The sequence below is a fragment of the Macrobrachium rosenbergii genome, chromosome 20 (genome assembly GCF_040412425.1).
Source record: "Macrobrachium rosenbergii isolate ZJJX-2024 chromosome 20, ASM4041242v1, whole genome shotgun sequence".
NCBI classification, from domain to species: Eukaryota; Metazoa; Arthropoda; class Malacostraca; order Decapoda; family Palaemonidae; genus Macrobrachium; species Macrobrachium rosenbergii.
Genome location: NC_089760.1, coordinates 7,260,001 through 7,280,000, shown reverse-complemented (window position 1 = coordinate 7,280,000; position 20,000 = coordinate 7,260,001). Strand labels below are relative to the sequence as shown.

The following is a 20,000-nucleotide window of genomic DNA, read 5'->3' as shown; positions in this document are numbered from 1 at the left end:
TCTAAACTATCCCATCTCATTAAGGCTTAACATGAGTAATAGGAGTATATATACAGTGAATTTGTGTGGCTATTTTGTATATAGGTAGATAGACGGATAGCAAAATCATTCATAAAGACATGCTGAGATCCAGAACTCTAGATTCTTCAGGAAGAATCTTGTTCTCCATAGGGGAAAAGAGCATGTGGGTAAAAGAGGGCACTTGTGCCAGGTGATTTGAATGTAAAGGTAGGTTGTTTTGTAGTTCATAAGGACAGAACCCTGAGGGAATGTGTTCGGAAAAAGGCATAATTGTAGGGAAATTGAAATAAAAAGGGTTTCAATAAAAGAATATTTAAGTATGCACAGTGCAAAAAAAGTGGTGAAGAAAAGAATTTGCTAGATTATATGTTAGTATAGAGTTTGTGTAAGATTAGGTTAATGGATTTTATGGTGTGAAAAGTAGTGGCTGGAGGTATATCTGATCACCAGGCAGTTGAAAGAATTTGAGATAGGCTAAGCTGAAGAGGAAAGAGTGAAGAGGGGACTATATATTGCATGTAACAAAAACAAGTAAGTTTGAGAAGGAAGTAAGAAGAGCTATATAAGGAAAAAAACAAATGGGTTATTGGTTAGGATTAATCATGTAGCAGTATCGTCTCCTGTATGGCCAATGAACTGTAATCATAACAAAGAATTTTTTAAACTACTGTACAGTTACTTAGCCACTTTCTTAATCCTAAATAACTGTTATGTTGCTCATAAAATCCCTTGTTATGGCTACAGTTCCATCTACGTTTGCCAAGCAATCAGATATAGTGCAGCCAGCTCAGAAAATGGATATTTTGTTAGAATAGTATATAATGCTGAAGCAACAACCTGGATATTCATATAGAACTGACTGGTCAAATTCGTCTTGTTGCCATAAAGTTAACGAGCGGAACGTAATTCAGATGACAACAGGACAGTTCACTATAGAACCGGTAACTCTGTTTCTATTTATGATAGCACTTAAGGAAGCCCTAAAATTTATGGCCAATAAACTACAAAGATGTCTTAGCTTTATAGCTACCTTGTGCCTTCCAGTCGAATGTAGAGGGCCCATAATATAAGGGAAAAAATAGCAAGACTTTAAGCATGCTAGAAGGGGCCTCATAACAGCAAGAGGGCCGGTATCCCTTTTTTCTTTCCCTCATATCAGCAAGAGGACCGGTACCCCTGTTTTCTTTCCCTCAAAACAGCAAGAGGACCGGTACCCGTTTTCTTTCCCTCACAACAGCAAGAGGACCAGTACCCCCGTTTTCTTTCCCTCAAAACAGCAAGAGGACCGGTACCCGTTTTCTTTCCCTCACAACAGCAAGAGGACCGGTACCCCCGTTTTCTTTCCCTCATAACAGCAAGAGGACCGGTACCCGTTTTCTTTCCAACTGCCTAAATGACTCGAAAATATTTCATAAGTGTGCATGTATGTATATATATAATATATATGTATACATACATACATATATATATATATATACATATATGCGTGTGTTTGTATACATGCACGGAGAAGAGAGAGAGAGAGAGAGAGAGAGAGAGAGAGAGAGAGAGAGAGAGAGAGAAAGAATCAAGTGTGTATGCTCGTGTACGAGCATGTCTGTGTTTCTTTATCACTTTTTCCCTCTACATCCCTATCTATTTACCTGCCTGACCGCCTGTCTGTCATTCGGTCTGTCCCTGTAACAGCAGCCTTTGAAGACGTATTGAAATTCGTGTAATCCTCTCGTGACTGACAGTGCAGTGTAATACCTCGCCTACGCTGTATTCTATGAAGAATGATGATGCAACCGGCGCGTCAGCCTCCCTTTTTGGGATGAAAGTGATGTTAAAAAAAGAACAAAGATTTATTGTCCTCTATTAATGGGTTCAAAAAAAAAATGTGGGCTATTACTGGGTAAAACCGAAACGCCCCGTAATATAAATCACCTTATGAATGAGGTGAGAGATATAACGGATGACAAGACATTCATTTACCAACGTCGTTTGTTCTGGCGGCTCATCCGGGTTTGAAGTGGGCGCAACAAGGCTGTAGGTTTCGATGAAAAATTAACGCAAGGAGAGAATTTAGCCTTTCAAAGGAAAGGTCGCTTTGAGATAAATGTACACAGTCCAAATATGCTCGTTGTCTTTAAGACTAACCGGAAGAGACTGGTTCTAGCTAATATTTGGAAGTGCAGTGAATTGAAAGAAGACAATTCTTAGCCTCCACTGTGGAAAAACAAACCTGAGTTCAGGTTTGAGCCTTGCTCATGCTTATAAGTCTTACTTTCATTGGTTTCCTCCAAAGACATAAGGCCGTGAATAATCTTAACAAAAGATCAGAGGTGTCCGACCAATTCATTTTATTTACATTAAACTTCAAATTAATCGTTTTTATTCAACAGCTTTTAGCAGAGCATTCGTATAACTTTCTCCTATTTCATTTGTGCTCAGCTAAGGTTACTTTGAGCATCTATGTATGATCGTTCATCACAACTTCACCATCCAGTGATTTTCGTCCAGTTTACTAAAAAGGATTGGCTTTATAGTGATGCTGCGGTTTAGAAGACGATAAAACTAGAGGCTAGCTGAAATAATGTTCCATCGTTCAGAAATTACCTAAATCTTCGACGAAATATGATTCTGCATTCTTCAGTCGAAGCTGACGGAGTATTTCGGAGAGTTCATGCAATAGGAATCCTAAGAACGTCTATTTTTGTTTCATAGGCTATGAAAAAAGGGAATGCACTAAAGACTCTGCAACTGTTCTTCATTTCATTTGACGGAAACGATGCGCGATGTCATAATCATTCAAGAAAAATTGCGTCCTTCGACATTTCAGTTCGTTCGGTGTCAGAAGTGTAGCCGGCCGGTGATGCTATATTTCACTTAAACAAAACTAAATTGAAAGTGTCAGAAGCGTAATGGAAAGATGACGTTGCTCGAGTAATTTCTATCATAAAAGAATGTTCTGTGTATAGCAGGTTTCACAGTTAACGAGTTGAAGTTAATAGCAAAGCCATGTCTGAAAAATACTGAAGAAACTAGTTATGCACTAACTTTAGAGTGTGCTGCTGCAAAACAAAACAAATAATGTAAATTTAGGAAAAGTACAGTTCTGTAACACAGTGTGTAAGACTGGTCTCATGAAGACATTACATAAGAGATGCGGAATAATTCTGAAATAGTATGTCTGAAGGACAAATACCCCCATGGAAGTTGGCTCATTCCTGACATCATCAGAAAATGATCAAAGGTGAGCCAGAGAACCTCAGATGACATAGGCGAAGAGGAATTATGAAGCTTGTTTCCGTAGGCTGTGCATATCTGTCCTAGACAAGCTTGTGCAGGAATTTCACGATCATTTTCCTTAATCGAATTTCGCTCCTCAGCGACGTTCCACCACTTAGTGCCGAATCTCACGAAGGCACAGAAGTAAAGGCATTTTTAGTTTTCTGTAAAAGAAAACTATTGTGCCGGCTTTGTCTGTCCGTCCGCCATCAGTTCTTAAAAACTCCTGAGGCTAGAGGGCTGCAAATTGGTATGCTGATCATCCACCCTCCAATCATCAAACATACCAAATTGCAGCCTTCTAGCCTCAGTATAGTTTTTATTTATTTAAGGTTAAATTAGCCATAATCGTACTTCTGGCAACGCTATAGGTACCAACAACATAGGCCACCACCGGACAGTGGCTGAGATTCATGGTCCATGGCTGAGGCCACCACTGGACACAAAAATTGATTGCGCCGAAGAAACTTCGGGGCATTTTTTTCTTATTTCTTACCACCCAGAAGACATATGTGAACTTACTTCGGATTCGATTCTGAACATACTCTACTGAGTATAACGCTTTTGATCATGCATACTTGTCCTTTTATATATAGATCTATTCAGCTAACCTTTCCCTTGATGACACCACCCATAATTAAACTGAAGGAACAATGGAAACAAGCAATAATGAAGCACCATTTGATGACACATAGTTTTCATAAAATTTAGCGCAGTTAATCACTTAACTAATCTTCCATTGCTTACAGCAACGCAAGGAATCAGGGAGTTCAGGTAGAAAACAGGAAAAGCCAGAAGTCATATAAAAATTTAGAAGTAGATGAGTCACATCTACTTTTTGCTAGGGAATACTGTTTACAAGCTGCGTCTAATGAAAGATTTTCAGTTTGAAATAAAGTTTTCCACTGTTTGTGACGTCAAACGTGTCTCTATCCCGGCCTTAAGTTCACAAACCGGTATTAATATTAGCAATCCTTAGCTTTTTTAATACAGTGCACTTTACTCACGCAATCTTAAAATTTACAGACCGTAGCCATTATTGTAGTAGGGTACAAAATCTTTCAAAATGTAAAGTTTAGGTCCGAATACAGGTTCCCGGTGCGCATACAGAAAGGTGTCATAGAAATTATAATATGTCAACTAATATATCTGAATTACGTTTTCGAATGTTTATAATATACACTTCGCAAAATACATGAATACACCCCGATACAGCACAGGGCCGTAGATATTAAACCAAATAAAGAAAGTGAAAACTGACAAGTATATGTGCAGGATAAAGAGAATTATTATGTGAAATGTTATATATAAATATATATATATATATATATATATATATATATATATATATATATATATATATAAATATATATATACATATATAATATATATACATATATATGTATATATGTGTGTATATATATATATGTATATATGTGTGTATATATATATATATATATATATATATATATATATATATATATATAATAAGGGTCAAAGGCGAACACGGCGTATATTACGTTCATCCGGGTCACGGGCAGGAACATAGAAGCAGATGACATAGTAAACCATCTATTCCAACGTTTCGCGATTCTCAATCACATCTTCAGGGATATCTACGTTGGAATAAATAGTTTACTATGTCATCTGCTTCTATGTTCTTGCCCTAAAAAAAAAAATATATACACAGATATATAACATATATATATATATATATGTGTGTGTGTGTGTGTGTGTGTGTGTGTGTGTGTGTGTGTGTGTGTGTGTGATAAACGGCTATCGCGAAAGCGTATTCGACAGCGTATCGCATAATTCCTCAAGCAATACTATGTTTGAGATAATATTAATGTTCCAACAATTTTCGTTTGCTCGCCAAGTTCTATTCAGATAGTTCATTCATTTTACCACCTGTCGAGAGAAAGATGGATAGACGTGGACACTGGAGAGTACGTTTGTAAATGTCGTCATCCTTAAGTAAATATTCAATTTAATGGTCATTGTTCTTGAGAAGAGAAATATTGCCTTTCTCGTTCTTTATTTGAAGATACTGTTTCCAGATTTATTTATTTTTTTTATAAATTATGTCTTTGTGTATTTAGTCTTTGATCGATTTATTCATTTATTTATTTTTTCATTTATTTCTTTTGTTTCAATAGGGAAATGTCTGTTATTTATCAGAACGTTTCCTCATTCACCCATACAGGGAGACATAAATATTAGTGCTAAACTCTCAGTTCAAACTTAAAAACCATCCTAGTTTTCATATACGGCCTTTTATTTCTTCTTTCACCCGCCACCTTCCCCACCCCCAACCCCCAACGTACCACAAACAAACGGACACTCTGGCACACGCACGCAAGCCATGGCCCCTCTTCCCTCAGGTAAACAATTTTTAGTTTATTTTCCAATGCTTTACTAAAAAAAAAAAAAAAAAAAAAAAGTAAAAGAAAAGCAAGAAACCATTCTCAAATATTTCATACCAATACGCCGTTGTTCACAAACATGACGGATCAACTGAGCCGTACGAATATGGCCAGAAATAGTATTGGTGTAATTCGTATATGAGCCCTACGATAATCCGTATAGCTTGCTAATCCAGCCGTCCGTTCCCCTCCCTACAAATGGAGTTCGATTATTGACTTTTACATTACATGTGTGTTTCCACACAAGTTCCGTATATGGTTGTATGTACTGTATGTGTGCGTCTGAGAGAGAGAGAGAGAGAGAGAGAGAGAGAGAGAGAGAGAGAGAGAGAGAGAGATAAACACGCACACTGAGGGAGACTGACAGGAAGACAGAAGATATTTACATTATCGGAAATAAACGTCTGTTTTTATCCATACCGGATATTGGAATTATTACCATACAATATATGTCGATTCCTACGTACTATTATGACCTTTTCGTGAGGGTATTATATTTCTATTGCATTACCACCAACCTTACGTATGATTATCAAAAACCCTCATGTAAATATACAGTAGTTTATCCTTCCTCATACAGAAAACGGTGACTGACAAACATCCTTCGCTCGTATTTGGGGTCGAAATACTCATTTTACTCGGTTATTTTCAAATCTTTCCTTCCCTTCAATCATAACATAATTACCATTATACCTGTCTCCTTCTTCCATCATAATTACAAGACAACCAAAGTTTACAGTTACTGATGTGTTCATTGTCTTCTGTTTAACAAAATTATGACCAAAAAAAAAAAACTGGATCTTTCCCAGATAGTGACCCCCAAGGGTTTCCGGGGGTCGTTATCTAGGGCTAATATTTCTCGGGGGGTCATTATCTTTACGATATTGACAGTCTTTTGTTTATGTTTTCACGGTAATCCCCAACGGGCTTGTACCAAACACGCCGCAAAGGTGGGTACATACCGACTTAAAACCTGTGGGGGTCGCTATCTAGGAAAGAGCCCAAAAAAGTAAGTTACCCACGAGTGACGGAAAGGTTTAACAATGCGAATCGTGTACTTGAATTATTAGCGGTTTTCTGATACGATGAGTATGTTCATAATCACTGTATCTGTACTTATGCATTTTCTCTGTGGCATGTAGATATTTGTTAAGCTTGAAATAACGATTCAGAGCATTGCATGAAGGTGAAATTTTTATTTCTTGTTTTGCGTAACAAGAGGAAAATCTATGAAGAAGGTGTATGTTTCAACGTACTTTGGAATGAGTAGAAAATTATCGGAATACCAATATTGATCCCTTTAATCATGACTAGTGCGGTAGACCTCGCTACCTTGATTAAATCAATAGCTAAGTTTAACGCAGTTTATAATTGTCTGATCAAAACCATTCTCCGTAAAGAATTTTTAAATTGCGGACAGTGAAAAATAATTTCACGCACATTTATTCTATCAAATTGTTTCCATTGCTCACGGAATTCTTAACATTTTTTCAGAGATATCAGTTTCCCCAATTTCCCAATAAGCAATAAAATCCTTGAAATCTGGCCGGTTTTAACGAAACCTGAGATAGATCCGATTTGCGGCAAATTCACTTTTTTTTTTTTTTTTTAGTTCTGGTTCTCGGTTTATGACATAAGTTTGTTTTTGTTGTTCTTCATCTTCCAAAACGGTATTTATGGCATTTGAAACATTTAAGTGAAAATATTAAAACCCGATCAGTAAAAAACGTACGTAAAACGAAATAAATAACTCGCATTCATCACCACAGCAAATGCAGTTTCAAATTTAACAACAGGCACTGGACTAAGGTTACGTCAATTTTCCAGCCAATTTTAAAACAATTCGTCATCGGGTTTTTGGATAAAAACGGCGCGTGTGAAATGCGAACTCATCCGAGCGAACACCCATAATACGCCGGCCAGCATATTTCTTCACTACTTCCTCCTCAGTCCGGAGTTTAAACGCGAAACTCGGGAGGTTCATTTGTCGTTAGGGATTAGCTTTTGCCAAAGTTCGCAGCCGTCATTTTTCTTCATTTCTCGTGTCGCCAAGTGTTGGTTCGGTGTGAAATAAACTGCTTTACACTTCAGGGCGCAAAGGATTTTAATGGAATAAAACCCGGACTTATCTTGCCACGAAAGTTGGCTTTCCTTCCCAGTCTCAGGCACGAGTATTTTGGTTCCTGCATCAATTTTTTTCAGAGAATTCGATTGTTTTATGAAATGGTGTTTATGTATACAGTAAAAGTACAGATACAAATGTCTGGATATCTACTTGTGTAATAGTGCCTTTGTACTTTTCGTGAATACATAAAAGTGAAAAACTAGGCATGATTATACATATTCTCCCCCCCCCCCCAAAGTTAAGTATACCTTAGTTTAACCAGACCACTGATTAACAGCTCTCCTAGGGCTGACCCGAAGGATTAGACTTATTTTACGTGGCTAAGAACCAACTGGTTACCTAGCAACGGGACCTACAGCTTATTGTGGGATCCGAACCACATTATACCGAGAAATGAACTTCTATCACCAGAAATAAATTCCTCTAATTCTTCATTGGCCGGCCGGAGATTCGAACGCGGGCCCTGCAGAGTGCTAGCCGAGGACGGTACCGACCAGTCCAACGAAGAATTATCAGTTTCCCCGAAGAGGCTGTGACTTCACAGCTAACCAAAACAAATGCGGTTCTTATTCCCATTTGTGATTCTGCTGCAACTAAAGGGTGGTTGACATTACCAACCTCACTTTTCGGTCTTGTCACCTGCTAACTTGCATGCCCGTAAGTGCAACAACCATAATGCTCAGCACTATACAGGAGCAATAAACTGATTGACTCTGGCCTCAATTGAATAGGTTTTTCTCCATAAAGTCGACTATTCCCCTCGTGAAAAGGGTCCACAACTTTGCATTCTTTTTTTTAAGACATTAACCAGTGATGTCTTCATTCTTAGGCAATAATTCAGTAATGTCCTTAGTAGTCTCACACGCACATACACACAGACACACAAACATACACACACACACACATACACTGCATGTGTGTGCGTGCGTGTGCATGAGAGAGAAAGAGGGTGAGAGGTCTGAGTCCTTCCTAGAAACCATTCCCATCAGAGCTAATATTGGCCTTCAATTAACTGTCCTAATTTCTTTTGTTCCAGTTTTATTAAATGGTTTCTTTGATCGTTCGCTAATGGCGATGAAAGACTTACTAACAGAAGGCATTTCTGTAGGAACATGAAATTATTGCCGTATTCTGCTATATTTCACCATAACACAACGCTAACATCTTCGAGGATTAGACGTACAGTAAAAATGATCGTGGGAAATGGGCCACACGTACTCTACATGTTCCAGTCCCCTGGAAATTCTGTGAGTTGGTTTACAAATAACTAAATGGCATGGGATTGCCATGTATGTGGATGAAGAGAAAGACGCCAAAACAAGTGAAGACAGGAATTCTTAAAGGGAAATAATTTGTCTCTGGTTTTGAGAAAGATGCCGGGGTGTCCTTGGACCCTTACCGTTGGATTACTAGCAACTACGGAAAAAATAACTGTTACCCCCATAAATAACTACAGGTGTTTTTCTCTCTGTAAATTATCTGAGTGTTATCCATTAGCTACTGGAGTTGTGTGCGTACGAAGCGATCTTGAGTAAAATTGCTGAATTTTGTCATTAGGATCTTTCATAATTCAGTCTCTTTCTGACCGATGCTATGGCTGGTCTTATCAAAATGTAAAAGTTAAAATACAAGCCCATCCTGTTCTTGCAGGGGGCTCTCGCTGTTTTTTCAATGAGTGGAATTCTTAATAAATGACAAGTTTTATTTTTAGATTATTGGTATTTCCAACTCTGCGCTCTCGTTTATTTAGAGTACCCATGAACTGGAACATTTCCTCATCTTTGCCCTTTTCGATAATGTCACCGAAAACGTTGCAAATGAATTGTTCATTCAAATCTTGATGAACACTTTCCGATTACGCAAAAGCAGTAATCATTCTCCGGCCGAAGGCGGCGACGACAATACTCCTGAAGGCATCACATTACAAATCCGTAGCTTTTATCACATCCAACATCAGCGGCTTCGTTTCAGAGCCTCGCCTCTCAGAACAAGTGTCTACTTTTTAATTATGATAAAGTCACTAGTATTTCCATGATGGCAACTTATTCAACTCCATCTCATGATTATATTATAACTGCATTTCATAGCCAAGGCACGAAAGCGAGTGCAGAAATAATCCAGAAGCAACGTAAACAGATTAGATCTTTTTCAAAACAGCGCTCCGTCTGCTTTGGAAGGCAAGCACCGTGCACGCACTTGATGCGTCAGGTTAAACCAAACAGAGGCCATAGAAAAAGTGGTGGCATTCGGTAAATTTCATCGACTGTATTTATTCATTTACGCATTTTTGCATTTATCTATTTACCTTCTGTCAAATTCATATTTATCCCGACATACTTCTGGATTCTGTATATTTTTCAGTTGGCATTCTGATTATCTGTTACCTACTTGAAAGCATATCAAATAAACTCATGATCGATGAATGAAAAATCCAGCACACACAGCCTGAATCATTAATTAGCGTGGCTTTCCAGGTATCAAACAAACATTCTAAAAAAATCCAAATCAAAGAGAATAGTGTTCATTTGTCCAGTCCCGTGCAAAAATGTATTCAAATCAAAGAGGTCTATGCTCATCTATTTAATTGTAAACAAAAACCCTACAACAGAGAGAGGAAAGGTTTTAACCAAAATGGGCATATGTTCAAAAGCATAAATTACCAATTTGTGTCGAAACAAAGACTCCTTTGAAAGAAGATAAATAAGTCATTTCATATTCTCAGACATTTATATTTGAAGTGAGACACGAAATAATGTGATTCTTATAATGATTCTGCCTTGATAATGTTATTGGCCTATTCACAACCGCAAAAAAACAAATAACATTTCCTTGAGCAAAACGTAAACGCTTTGGAAAAACAGTTATCAAACGATTCTGGGCTTTTCACCTCTTATATATTCTCAGAACTTTGGTCAAATCGCTTCTCTTTTTCCTCCTCTTATGCAGCACACACATAAACAAAAGCTTATGCCTAAAAAGACGAAAACTTCTAAAAGCTAAGTTGCCCTCAAAACAATATGTAAGCTACCGGACACTTTTCCTCTCTTTGCCCAAACCATCATTTCTTATAAATTTCAGATAAACTGGAAAACAGAGGGAAATATTATTCATTCATGGCGATGAATAATGCCGCCCTGTCAAGTGGAAACTCATTCAAAAATATCATCGCAGCTCTATCAAGAAGACCCTTCCTATTCACCAAAACAAGCAAATTGCTATACTTTCATTATTTTCCAATGCAGATCCACAGTCGACAGGTCCTATCCGTCCACGCCGTCTTCTAAATAATGATGAGACGACATTTTGACCTGAATCGGCTGGTCAACGAAAAATATTTTTAATTCGGAAGATGGACATTGTGTTCAAAGCATATTATCTTCACTTGTGAATATATATACATTATATTTGGATTACATATAACATATATATATATATATATATATATATATATAATGTGTGTGTGTGTGTGTGTGTGTGTATAAATGTGCATATATGTATGTATATACATTATATATAAATATATATATATATATATATATATATATATATATATATATATATATATATATATATATATATATATATTATATAAATGTGCATACATGTATGTATACATTATATATGTATATATCTTTATATGTATATATTCGGTAATAATAACTGAACAGCATAAATGTGTGCTGTGATTCCAGTAAAGCATCGAACCTGAAACATTCAAGATACCCCCAGACTCGGTGAAGAAACTGATCCGTTCGACCACATTGAAACGAAAGTTATACATTACGGAACTGAATTTCATTCAACATTTTTCACTGGTATGCCACTGAGTAGGCTCCATTATAATGGAAGCTCTCTTGCGTTACAATTATTGTATGTCGTGAGGCGAGGTACGAGTAGGATTCGGAGTTTATAGCTTTAGCTCATTTATTTACATAACGTCCACACAGGTCAGGGGCTCGTGCGAGCCGCAATGTAGCTTCCGACCTCTGACAGGCAGAAACAGGGATTAAGTATAAGCATTTGTGTTCGTACATAGAGGGAAATATACATATAAAATGGTACAGGCTATTGGACTGAAGGTCATGCATACATGGCTGGAAAACTGGCAGTGCAATACACACAATGGTAATAACACATAAAATGTGACAATGACAATAAGGAATCTACAGTACATATACTGCATGTACGAAAGTCGTACGAGAGGGGGTTGTGTTTTTCTTCCGAGTGTTTCGTTCGTCGGTTCGCAAATTCACCAACTGTATGCCGCCTGTTCCTTGTCACAGGACAGAGGCGGTCGCGATAGGGTCCACGTGTGGGCGATACAGTACTTTGTATACATGTGTGGACATTGTAGCCAGCAATGACGTGAAAGAAATGCTTTTTATCATAGCTGCGGAGTTGCATGAAATCGGATCACTCAAGTGACCACGGATTTGAACAGTGTGACTCCTCTGTAATTTCTGTTGAAATACAGAACGTACTGCATGCCACTTTCCATTCAACAATTGCAAAGTCGGTGATGAAACCAACAACTGAACCAAGGCATTTATAGACTCCAACATAAGCAAAGACTAGCATTCATAAACCGACCAGAACACGAAATTTAAAGTATATATATACATATATATATATATATATATATATATATATATATATATATATATATATATATATATATATATATTATATAATTTCCTGCTCTAAAATCCAATGACTTCCTTTATGATGAAAGCTCCCTCGCAAGCTAGTTTGCATTTCAATTAAGAATACTTTCGTCTGTGATCGAATAGTATAGTGTGTCTTGCAAAACACACAATGAGACAGCTGCTTTCCTATGGCCATTGAACACCATCGAACCTGCAATACCCAAGGCACCATACTCAGCACACCAGAACCATCATGTCTATTCAGCTCCCAAAAAATACTTTTAATTTGCAGAATCTCTCTCTCTCTCTCTCTCTCTCTCTCTCTCTCTCTCTCTCTCTCTCTCTCTCTGTTTCTAGGTTATTTAGCCACTCCTGGCCCAGAACAGCTCCCTTTGCAATTAAAAGTCTCTCGCTCGTGTGTATTTCATTACGAAATTCCACGCCAGATAACATTTACTACAATGAAATTTTATTGCAAAAGCAGCGAAAGAGAGCTTAAGGTCCTGAAACTACAAACGTCACTTTATATTGTGCGGAACAATTCTAATTTTTCTACTATGTTCCGTTTCGTGTATATTCCAGGTTTGATATTGATCAGTGCGCAAACAAAACATTTCTCACATTTAATTGATTGTTACAATATCTATCTCAAGCAAAAAGATTTCAGCACTGAAATGCATAATGAATTGCAAGGAAGCTTTCAAAGGAGTAGGGAAGTTTAGCTAGGGCAAATTCTAAGTGCAAGACGTTGCTTTCCATGGTTGGTGAACGTACTTGGATTTGCTAGGTTTGATGCTGTTTGTCTGAAATCCATAAAATGTATTTCTCCCATCTGATTGCTAGTGACATTGCTTATTCGTCATGCAAACATAATTCAGTGGTGGAAGACATGCTGGCGTAAGAGAGATTTTGTGACAAATAAAATGCTTGGCTTTAAAAGTCGCAAAATCTATCAATCTTCTTGGTTGCAAAGTAGAAAAATCTGTAAATTTTCTTGGTTGCAAAAGTAGCAAAATGTATAAATCTCAGCTCTGTTGGCCTAACGGATCCCATACTCTGTTCTGTGTCCGGAACCAGAACAGTCATGAATAATTTTCGACTTAAATGCCAACTGCTATATCATCTATTACACGTACAAAGGATTTGGCAACAAAGTACAGAGTGTCGCTGGAAACGGCTGTCATAGCAGCCGATGTCGACAGGTGACAGAATAGCAAACTGCACAGAGATCAATTAAGTGAGTCCCGAGGATTTTCTGACTGACCGAAGACTTATCCTATCTTTCATTTCCATACCACGTTCTTTCCCCAAGTCACTCGATCAATTAGTTCAAGACTGAAGAACTGCCTGACTCGAAGACACATTTCAAACACCTGCCACATCATTTCAGCATCTTTTCCGTCATTACAAGTTTTCCCGGCGAATTCTGTTGTTTCAGTCTCGCAGCGAGATTTTCAACTGAGTTAGGTCGGATCTTTCTTCGATAGTGACCCCCGGGGTTTTAACCCGGTATGTATCCACCTTTGCGGCATATTTAGTACAAGCCCGTTGGGGATTACCGTAAAAACATATACAAAAGATTGTAAATGTCATAAAGATAATGACCCCCAAGAAATATTAGTCCTAGATAACGACCCCCGAAAGCCCTTGGGGTCACTATCTAGGATACCATAAAGATAATGACCCCAAAAAATATTAGTCCAAGATAACGACCCCCGAAAACCCTTGGAGGTCACTATCCAGGATATTAAGATAATGACCTCCAAGAAATAGTAGTCCTAGATAATGACCCCCGAAAACCCTTGGGGGTCACTATCTAGGATACCATAAAGATAATGACCGCCAAGAAATATTAGTCCTAGATAACGACCCCCAAAAACCCTTGGAGGTCACTATCTAGGATATTAAGATAATGACCCCAAGAAATATTAGTCCTAGATAATGACCCCCCCAAACCCTTGGGAGCCACTATGTAGGATATCATAAAGATAATGACCCCAAGAATTATTAGTCCTAGATAATGACCTCCAAAAACCACTATCTAGGATTCTAGGATATTAAAGATAATGACCCCAAGAAATATTAGTCCTAGATAACGACCCCCGAAAACCCATGGGCGTCACTACCTAAGATATAAAGATATTGACCGCCAAGAAATGTTAGTCCTAGATAATGACCCCCAAAAATTGGGGGTCACTATCTATGATACCATAAAGATAATGACCCCAAGAAACATTAGTCCAAGATAACGACCCCGAAAACTCTTGGGGTCACTATCTAGGATGTTAAGGTAATGACCCCCAAGATATATCAGTCCTAGATAATGATCCCCGAAAACCCTTGGGGGTCACTATCTAGAAAAGATCCGTTAAGTCTTCGCGCCTTCTTTTCAGAATCAAACATTTTATACAAAGCCCAAAACTTTCTTTTGATTTTATATACACAACATCATCTTGAATATTTTTATCAACTTGGTACATCTCTCAACTCTTTATTCATATCCATTTTCGTAGCCTATTTGGTCGTGTTTACTCTAGCGAGTGAAAGCTGTTTTCTTTATGAATATATAAATATTAAATTTTTTCTCGCCATCCCTCCGAATTTCAGATAACTTCAGTCACCCACTTCCGTCTCGACTTTACAAGAGTGGTAAGTTTAGTGTTCTTTATGTATAAAAATTTACCAAAATGAAGTCCATACTAGGTTCATTATAAAATGTAAATTTACAACTACAATTAACAAAATACCTCAGACAAAATAGGATGTCGCGATATAATATACAATGTATATTAAAAACGAAATATTTTGTAAAAAGATGTTGTGACCAATGTCACATCAGCATTATTGTTTTCCAATAACTTTTCAGAGGAGAGAAATAAAATGTAGTCTTCTACATAACTTCAAACTTCAAAGACTAAAAAATCAATTTCCTCTTCTATCACGTTATAATACTCTCACAATTTGCTTAGGTTATGTTACAATATATGATACCTGATTAACGTATACTTGCCAGTACTAAATGCAAACTCTGTGCTAATGAACGTCCTTTGCAGGGCCTCTTTATTTAAGCATTATCGAATCATTATCCACGAACTCAGTTTTGGTAACCTCTGTGTTCGGTTACTGAATTTCAAAATATCATTCATCATTTTGCTTACTAATTTGGGGAGATTATCTGCATGGGCTTCGAGCTAATGCTTGTTGAATTTGAAAAATCATGACGAGTGCTAACGTGCGCCAGTGTAATATATCACACTGCGTGGGGAGAAGGACTTTCAATTAATCACTATGCCTTATGTCATTCGAGGATAGGTATAGTTTATTATAGCTGGGAGTTCAAGTTTAGCAACTGCGATGTTTTCTTTTCTAAACTAATATTTAAATTATGTTACTGTTCCGTTCGTTTTTTCCTTGAATCCATCTCCCTACTGAATTCACTGTCATTAGTTAACCGTTTGCCCTCGAAAGAGGATAGCGCTCAGGCCAGCTCCGTGTGAATGCAAGCAATTAATGTTAGTTGAATCTGATACTGTTTTAGATTAATCAGCTGCGCCTCACAGATACAGTTCAATTTAGCTGACTGTCAATGAGGTGTTAATTGAGCAATATGCAACCAGCAGTGTTTATTTTTTTTACGCTAATTTCTGTACCATAAAAGTTCCGCGAAATGATAAAAAAAGAAACTAATGTTTCAATTTCGGTGCACGCATCGTCTCATGAAATTTAACAGGCTCTGAGTCATGAAAAATGCTTCCGTTTCCAAATAACACTCAATCTTTTTGAGATAATCATCACTTTCTTTCTCAGTTTTAAAACATGCGTAATGCCCGTAATTTATTTGTATTATATCATGCTTTCAAGCTAGCTTAACTTTTGTGACTGCTCGCATACTGAGTATTTCAGCTTGCACAAAAAGCCTTCCTTTGTCACGAAAGTTAAATCATCTTATTAAATTACTAGTCAGTTTCGTTCTGAAACTAGTTTGCAGTAGGGAAATGTGTGCAGCTCATAATATAACAATATCGGTATCAATAATTATTCTTTCATATCTTTCGACATAAATTTACCTACAAACTGAGACTCTTGGTAGCATGGTGTCTTCAATTTTCTGATGTTGTAGTATGAATGACTCAAGACCTTCATGTAGATAAGTCCTCACATAACTAGCTCTTTCATAGATGAGCTGAATTGTAGTTTTAAATTTTTTTTATTTGTTCATCAAATAAGCAAAAATTACTGCAAATCCTTATTCCGCGAATCAATCATTATAAATATTATTCCCCCATCAAATATTTTCCCAATCAACGTCATCATCCATAGAACCCGCAACGCCAGTTGTACTAACTTCTGTTTCTGATAAGCCCTTGTGGTTAAATTCCTTACTGTCATTCGTGTATCATAAAAACCACTCAAATAAATATAGTTTTCATAAATCTCATAGTATTTTCATATCTTGTAAATTGTGCATGAAGGCCTTTCATTTTTCTCTGTTTCTTGAGGTCGTGATTTTCCTTACGGTACTGAACTTGCTAGAAAGACTTAATTGAGAAACTGAGAATATGCTGTGGGTAATTAAGAAGGAATAAACCAAGTCTCTGGAAACAACGCATTCCTCCTATTGTTCAAGGGCTGGTCAACCAGATTTTACCCATAAGTGGAATGCGAGCCTGTCAACCAAAAACATATCTCGTCTCCAGCTGATCGTGGGCTCTACGTTTTGATATACACGGAAATCATTATCCTTAATTCACCATTAAGGTAAGTCTATTCTTTGATTAACAGTAGAGCATCAAAGGTGTCTCTACATCGAAATATTATAACAGTCACCGAATAAACACATAAATGGGTCATGCTATGGGAAATCAAAATTTACATGTATGTGTATATGTATATGTATATATATATATATACAAATATAAATATATATATATACAAATATAAATATATATACATACATACATATATATTATACTTATATATATATATATATCTATATAGATATATAAGTACATTTACATATAATGTTTCACTCAAGCAGGAAGAATTTGCGTGCTCCAAGAAAATGCAATATCGTGAAAACATTTCCTGATACGACGACATTATTGTTTGCGTATGGGCTCGTGGATGCAATATATTGGCTGTAAAGAAACAGATACCTATGTTCAATAGCAACGGATGCATTTCATACTGAAGGAAAGCAGATAAGATTGGTAAAAAGGTGGAACTGTCTATTGTCTAAAGTTAAAGAAAGTCTCGCTTCATAAAACTTGATAAAAATGTGTGTTTGAAAGTTCGTCGTAGTAGATACTAAAACACTGATAACCAAATAAACAAATACATACGCATTCATCTTAAGATAATCCTACAGGTAGTAATTTACTGCAAAAACGAGGCGAACAGTTTCAACAACTCTAAAACATTTACCATTCAGACATTGATTCATCAACTATCAAAGAAATTTCTTCAACTTACAGCCATTACTGTTTTCCCAAAACTGGAAATGACTGAAGAGTCCAAGATTTTAATAAAAGGGGAATTTGGATTAAAACATGGTTAATCATGGAGCGTTGTAACACCGAATGAATGACCTCTGACTGCCCTTCAACTTTGAATCCAAGATATAAATAATGCTTTTTGCTGATCGTTTTATAATTTCATGAGATTCATAAGATAAAAAGTACATAATGCTTTTTGCTGATCGTTTTATAATTTCATGAGATTCACAAGATAAAAAGTATCTGTTTAAATGCACGAGGATAAATCATCATGGTTTGCAAATGAATTCGTTAGCACCGATCAACCTGTACTTGATTAAAAAACTGTTCCAAATGAAAACTCAGACATGAAGTATCAGTCTATTAATAGATTATACTTCCTACAAGCGAAAGTACTAAATCTATGAAAAAAAAAAAAAAAAGGAAACGTAAAGAGTCGTAAGCCACTGACCTCCACATCCATGTTGTTATTTTCGGGCGCAATGTTGTTGTTGAGGCTGTTGGAGTGGGTGTGATAAGCCGGGTGGTGCCGGGGGAGGAGGAGGAGGAGGAGGTGGGATGCTTCTGGTGGCGCCCAGAGTGCGAGTGGTGGGTGGGGATGGGAGGGGAGGTGGGCGTGTTGGTCGAGGAGGAGACGTAGATAGGCGTCTGAGCTTCCACGTCCTGTACCAACACCTCACATAAATCCTCGCCACCGTCTGAACTGAACCCTGAAAGAAACGACGACAAAGTTTTAATCAAAACTTCGAGTTGCAAAAGAGCAGAAACAAAACACAATAATATGACTATTTCATTAGAGGCATCACCCATGCACGGGCTTTTTCAAGCGTTATTTCTAATATATCTTTTAATGTCACAAGTTTGGTTTTTGATGCGTATACCCAAAAGCATGAGGAATCACGAACATAATATATATACAGTATATATACAAATATATATATATACACACACACAGTATATGTGTGTGTGTATTCAAGCGTTATTTCTAATATCTTTTCATGTCACAAGATTGGTTTTGATACGTATACCCAAAAGCACTAGGAATCACAGTATAACATAATATATATACAGTATATGTTTATATATACATATATATATATATATATATATATATATATATATATATATATATATATATATATATATATATATATACAGGATGTGTGTGTATTCAAGCGTTATATCTTTTAATGCTAGAAGTTTGGTTCTTTTCTACGCATACCCGAAAGCATTAAGGAGCCACGTACATTATGTGTGTGTGTGTGTGTGTGTATGTGTATGTGTGGATCCTAGCTCCATACCCTTCATTATCCTGTATTCGACCTTTCACGGTCGAATAAATAACAGGTAAATAATTCACTAGTTAGGTTCAAAAGAAATCGCCATTGGATTTAACGGATCGTCCCTTGAGCATTCCGCCTTTCTCGGTAATTGAACCGGGAATCTATTATTTGTAAGACGAAAACGAGCATTCACCCATATATATATATATATATATATATATGTATATATATATATATATATATATATATATATATATATATATATATATATATATATATGAATAAAAATCATTATTTAGATTCTTCCTTTAATATGGTGTGCTTCAAATAACACAAAATTTCTAACATTGTTCAAATGTTCGTTATAGAAGCAGCCGCTTTCACTTCTTCACACACCCACACATAAGTCCCATTAGAAGTGTGTCTACACACCTAAACGCAATGTTTCACTTAACTAGATCTTGCACACACACACACACTCGCTTCGTGGATTTTAGGGTACTTCAGCACTAGCACCCAGTCTGCTTCATATTCCTGACTTTTTATAAGTTTTCCTTTCTTCCTCCTACAACTACCAAAACAAAAAATCGTTCCAATTTTACATCTTTTTTCCCTTACTCTTCATCGTTCACTTTCTCCATAGGACCAGGAACTTGAAAACACTTCGACTATGCATTTCCCACAGCCCTTCGTTGGCAGAGTCGGTTGAGCTTCAGAGTGTCACTCGATGGGCAGGA

The 20,000-nt window shown here is 36.9% G+C and overlaps 1 protein-coding gene across 2 annotated transcripts in view; it reads right to left on the bottom strand.

The window, feature by feature from the left end:
* LOC136849036 (coiled-coil domain-containing protein AGAP005037-like) overlaps nt 1-20,000 on the bottom strand; it is a 926,632-nt gene that overhangs the window by 730,078 nt on the left and 176,554 nt on the right. For both annotated transcript variants that reach the window (XM_067121927.1, XM_067121928.1), the window contains exon 2: nt 18,432-18,690. In XM_067121927.1, coding sequence (XP_066978028.1) covers nt 18,432-18,443 — 12 coding nt within the window. In that variant the 5' untranslated portion in view covers nt 18,444-18,690. The remainder of the gene's footprint in view (nt 1-18,431; nt 18,691-20,000) is intronic.